The sequence below is a fragment of the Pediculus humanus genome, genomic scaffold (assembly GCF_000006295.1).
Source record: "Pediculus humanus corporis 1103172107527 genomic scaffold, whole genome shotgun sequence".
NCBI classification, from domain to species: domain Eukaryota; kingdom Metazoa; phylum Arthropoda; class Insecta; order Psocodea; family Pediculidae; genus Pediculus; species Pediculus humanus.
The window spans coordinates 106,766-112,054 of NW_002987143.1; the positions used below are offsets into that span (position 1 = coordinate 106,766).

The 5,289-nt window shown below is 21.6% G+C and overlaps 1 protein-coding gene across 1 annotated transcript in view; it reads right to left on the reverse strand.

Annotated features, from left to right (window-relative positions):
• Positions 1-4,454: 4,454 nt before the first annotated feature.
• Phum_PHUM179890 (uncharacterized protein) overlaps positions 4,455-5,289 on the reverse strand; it is a gene marked incomplete at both ends in the record, with an annotated part of 2,216 nt that continues 1,381 nt past the window's right edge. The window contains 3 exons of the mRNA XM_002425141.1: positions 4,455-4,628; positions 4,771-4,859; positions 5,013-5,031. Coding sequence (XP_002425186.1) covers positions 4,455-4,628; positions 4,771-4,859; positions 5,013-5,031 — 282 coding nt within the window. The remainder of the gene's footprint in view (positions 4,629-4,770; positions 4,860-5,012; positions 5,032-5,289) is intronic.

The following is a 5,289-nucleotide window of genomic DNA, read 5'->3' on the forward strand; positions in this document are numbered from 1 at the left end:
TTATTTATTTATTTATTTATTTATTATTATTATTATTATTATTATTATTTATTTATTTATTTATTTATTTTACGTAATTTTTTTTGTTATTTTAAATTTTAAAAAAAAGTGTAAAAAATTACATTTTAAAAATCAACGATAATTAATATGTATATAATAATAATAATAATAATAAATTTTTAAATAAGATCGATGATAATATTATGAAAAAATAACATGTTAATAAATATTATGTATTATTTATTTATTTATTTATTTATTATTAAAGGAAAATTTTAGTCGAGCGTGTGTGTGTGTGTGATTATTAATTATTAATAATTCAACTTTTTTTATTTTACTGCAATTGCATTATTAATTATTTCGATAATAAATTAAAAATTATTGAAAGTTTTAAAATAACTTTTTCCATTGTTTGTTTGTTTGTTTGTTTGATTTATTAAATTATTTCGTTCAAGTGTAATATTAATAATAATAATAAGTATTAAAACGAATATCGATTAAATAAATAAAAAAAAAAATTTATTCACGCTCGCGTTTATTTATTTGTTTGAAATTTACGTTAAATTGAATTTTTTTCTCCTCCTCCTCCCTCCCCTCCCTCCCCAAAACGAAAAAAAAACCAAAATGATTTTTTAACCTGTTTGTCATGTCAATAGCAGACGAAACATTGAATTTGTTTTTTTCCTCTCAATTTCGTTTTATTTATTTAATTTTTAAAATGCAAACGAAAAAAAAAAAAAAAGTTTATTCGTTTGTTATTTAATAAAGTTACGTATTTTACCTTTAGAATTTAAAAATTGAAATTTTTTTTTATTAAAATTTAAAATCAATAAATAATTATCATTATTATTATTATTATAGTTTCTCCAGAATCGGTAGTCGTGCCAATTGTTTCGTGCATCATCGGATTTCCTATTTTGGCATTGTTGGTAATATGTTGCCTTAGAAGAAGAGCAAAATTGGCAAGAGAAAGAGAAAGGAGACGTGCAGGGTGAGTTTTTATTTTTTTTAAAATTATTTTCCGGTGGTTTTCTTCCCTTCTCCCCTCCCTAACCTCTTTTCTCTTATTTATTTCCTTAAATTTTTTTTTTTAACGTACGCAATTAAAAAAAAAAAAAAAAATGCAAATGCCGGAATAATCGTTTTCCGGAAGTTATAAAAATTATTATTCAAAACTAAATTCCAGTATATATGAAAAAAAAAAAAAAAATGGCGTCGAATTTATAATTGTTACGCTTTACGCATTTTTCTTTCTTTCCCCTTCTTTTATTTATGTACATATATACATAATATAATAAAGAATAAAATTAATATCCAGAAAGAAAGAAAATAAATATGCATACATATTTATTTTTTTTTTTTAACGTCAATTAATTATTAAAATAATTTTTTTTAATTAAAAAAATTATAATTAATTATAATTATTGTCACTCATATTTCGTTATTCGTTTTCTAATTTCTTTCTTTCTTTCTTTCTTTCTTTCTTTCTTTCTTTTTTTAATTAATTAATTAATGTAAAAAAAAATTTTAATTTGTCTGGTTATTTATTTATTTATTTTATTAACATTAACGATCGAAAATTTATTTATTTATTTATTTATTTATTATTTCTCTCCCGAGCGTGTGAAAATTATTTTTAATTAAATTTTTTTTTTAAAGAAACGAGCTATTCCCCCCTCCCCTCCTCCTCCCCCCCTCATTCAGTCTTATTATTTGTTTTTACGTAAAAAGGGGAAGAAAAAAAATTCAATTAGTGTTTACATGAATAAATAAATCAATCAATTAAATCGATAACTTTTTTTAAAAAAAAAAAAAAATTTGTTTTTAGTAATTAATAATACGCGCGAATCGATGTAATTTCTCTTCCGTTTCCGGTAAAAAAAAAAAAAAAAAATTATTAATGAAAAGAAAAAAGGAAAGAAAAAAAAATTTTTTTTGTTTTAAATCGTCAGTGATGAAAAGATTTTTTTTTTTTAAATAATAATAATAATAATAATAAAACCCACGGTTCCTGTCGAAAGCTCAACTAATTGAAATCAATTAATTATTAAGTGGTTTTATTTAAAATGAAATAACGGGAAAAACCAATGAAAGCTTTCAACAAAATCTACCAAAATCCACTTTTATGTTATCTAAAAAAAAACCCCCCCCCCAACAATGGAAAACAACAAATCTATGTATTAAGAGATAGAAAGAGAGGGGGAGAGAGAAAGAGAGAAACAATAGAAAAATATCCTTAAATAATTAACGGTTATTACGTCATTAATTTAACCTAATAATTTTCTAACTTGTTAACAAATTTTTATTTTTTATTTCGAATTTATCATCGGGTAAAATATAAACTTTAAATTACACGTCATTAAGATAAATAATTCATAAATAATAATAATAATAATTAATAAATCGATTTAATCGGTGTGATAACAAAAAAAATCTGTAATAATAATAATAATAATTTAATAATATTTGTTTTCACGTCATCGAAAAAAAAGAAAAAGGAAAAGGAGGAAAAAAGATTTTTTTTTTCGAAAGAAAACAAAAATGAAAAAAAAAAAAAAAAAAAAAAAAAGAAAACTTATTTTAAAACTCATCACATAACTTAAATAATTTTAGTTTAGTTTGCATTAAATTGAGTTTTTTTTTTTTTTGAAGGGGGGAAAAATTTTTTGACGTGAAAAACTAAACTTTGTTATGTAAAGTTTTAAAAAAAAACAAAAAAAAATTTTTTTTTTTTTTTTTTTGAACAAACACATAAATAAAAAACGTGAAGAAGAAGAAGAAGAAGAATATTTTTTTTTAGTACTACTACTAAAATGCCAAAAAATTTTTTAATAACGATAAATATTTTTTTTTGAGGGGGTAAGGAGGGAAGGAGGGAAAGAGGGAGGAAAGGAAATTTTTTTTGTATATGCACACATATGCATGATAACATTGACTACATTTAACTGTTAAAAAAAATTTAGTTATTATAGAGAAGAGATGATTGAAAAGTATTCGTTAGAAACATTTAAACATAATTAATAATAAATAAATAAATAATATTACGTAATTAAATTGGGAAAACACGTGGAAATTTTGTTTTTTTTCGTCGTTTTTAACGTTTTAAACGATATTTGGAAAAAAAAAAAAAAAAACACGTCGCAAACAAAAGAAAATAAATAATTTACGACTCGGTTGTTTCTTTTTCCACGTGCATGCGTGCAATTCTAGAAAAATCATAACAATAAATTATTAAAGAAAAAATAAAAGGTAAATTTTTTCTGTAATAAAATTTATACAAAAAATGTTTTTTATTTACCCTCTTTTTTATTTATTAAAAATGAAACATTATATTCTACTCCCACGTGAATTTTATCATTTAAATATTATTTTTAATAATATATTTAAATAAATAATTAATTCTTTTCTCTCTTTCTGTTTTGTCAAAATAAATTTACGCACGTAAAATAAATAATTAATAGAGAGAGAGAGAGATTTTCTTAAATATTTTAAAATTATTAAAGGATATTCGTTAAATATTTTCTATAAATAATTATTATTACCCCCTTTATTTAGTGTTAATAGTATATTAAATCCATTTTGACGTGGTAGGAAAATGCGCGCTCGCGTGGGCGCGCTCTCGCGGAAGGATTAATAAATTAATATACGTTAAAATCGACGTGTCATTAATCATCGAATTAAAAACCGTTAAACGTTTTAATTTATTATTAACGAACGTGTGTGTGTTTTTGTGTATTTACGATAAAATTATTAAAAGAAATATGCTTTATATTAATCACGCATCGATTAAATTTATTTATCTTTATTATTATCATTATTAAGCTACGTCATTAATTCGTGTGTTTTTGTTTACGAATTCGTTAAGTAAATTAAACATTTGTGTGGTTAAATTCGTTCTATGTTATAAAACTAAAAAAAAATTTTTTTTTTTTCTGTTAATTAATTAATTTATTCTTTTTAGGAAACTTGACGATCACGGAGCATTAAATTTAGTTCGATTCAGCACAATCAAATTAGGTAAAAAAATTTACTTAATAATAATTTTTTTCTCTGTATGTATCAAATTATTATCATTATTATTATTTAAAATGATTTTATTTCTTTTTTTGACCTTTAAAAATTTCGCATATATTTTTATAAAAAGGTTTAAAATTTTTCTTATTTTAAAGCATTATTAAATCGGATAAAAAATATATAGTTTGAAAATTTAATGATGTGGAAAAATGTGAAATTGACAATAAAGTAGTGAAAGAAAGATAAAAGAAGAAAAAGATCCTAAGATCCTAAGTTTAAAGGTGGGGAGGGGAAATTGTAATAAATCTTAAATATAAAAGGTGTTTGAATATGAAATTAATTACATATATTTATTAAATAAAAATAATTAAAAATTTGTAAAATTATAATAATTCCTGGGGAACATTAATTAGGAAAAGTTGAAGAAAATTTTTCTTATTTTATTTCATATTAAAAGGAATGTTTCCTGCATCTGGTAGAACGGCAGCCGTTTCTTTGTGTAGTGAACGTGCCATGAGCCGAGGATTTCCTTCATTAGAACTTGATACAGTTGTTGAAGAAAAATCAGATCCTGATGGTGATGAAACATCTGATGTTCTTAAAGCATTAGAAAGCTAATATACAAGAGGGCTTGGCGTTTTAAATACGTCTAATAAGCCACAGGTATCATCATCGTTATTAATAATAATAATAATCCCCAATAATAATAATAATAAAATATAAATTTTTTTTTCAGGAACGTGATTCAGGTTTCACATTAGGTGATAGATCACCTTTATGGACGATGTTAACAAAAACGCCACAGCCCCCAAGATTATGTCCGAATAGCTGACCCATCAAGCAGCCTTATTCAAAATATTATTTACTCTATTCCAGTAAAATATATATAATTAATTATATATATATATATAATAAACATAAAATTATTTTTGTAATATTTAATATGAATTTTTTAATTTATTTGTCCATTAATAATAATTAATAATAATAATAAAAACCAACGGTAAAATTTGTGTTCTACTAAATATATATATATAATTAAAATATTTTTTTAACATCATATATTAATTAAAAATATATATATATAATGACTGATTAATATATATATATATAAATAAATAAATGTGCACATTGTGAATTCGGATAATAAAATTATTATTTATGTTGTTGTAGTTATTGTGATTAATATATTTATATATATATATATATAGAATTTTTATCGGATAATAATATATATATATAAATACTAATATCAAATTTTCTTTTTTTTTATAT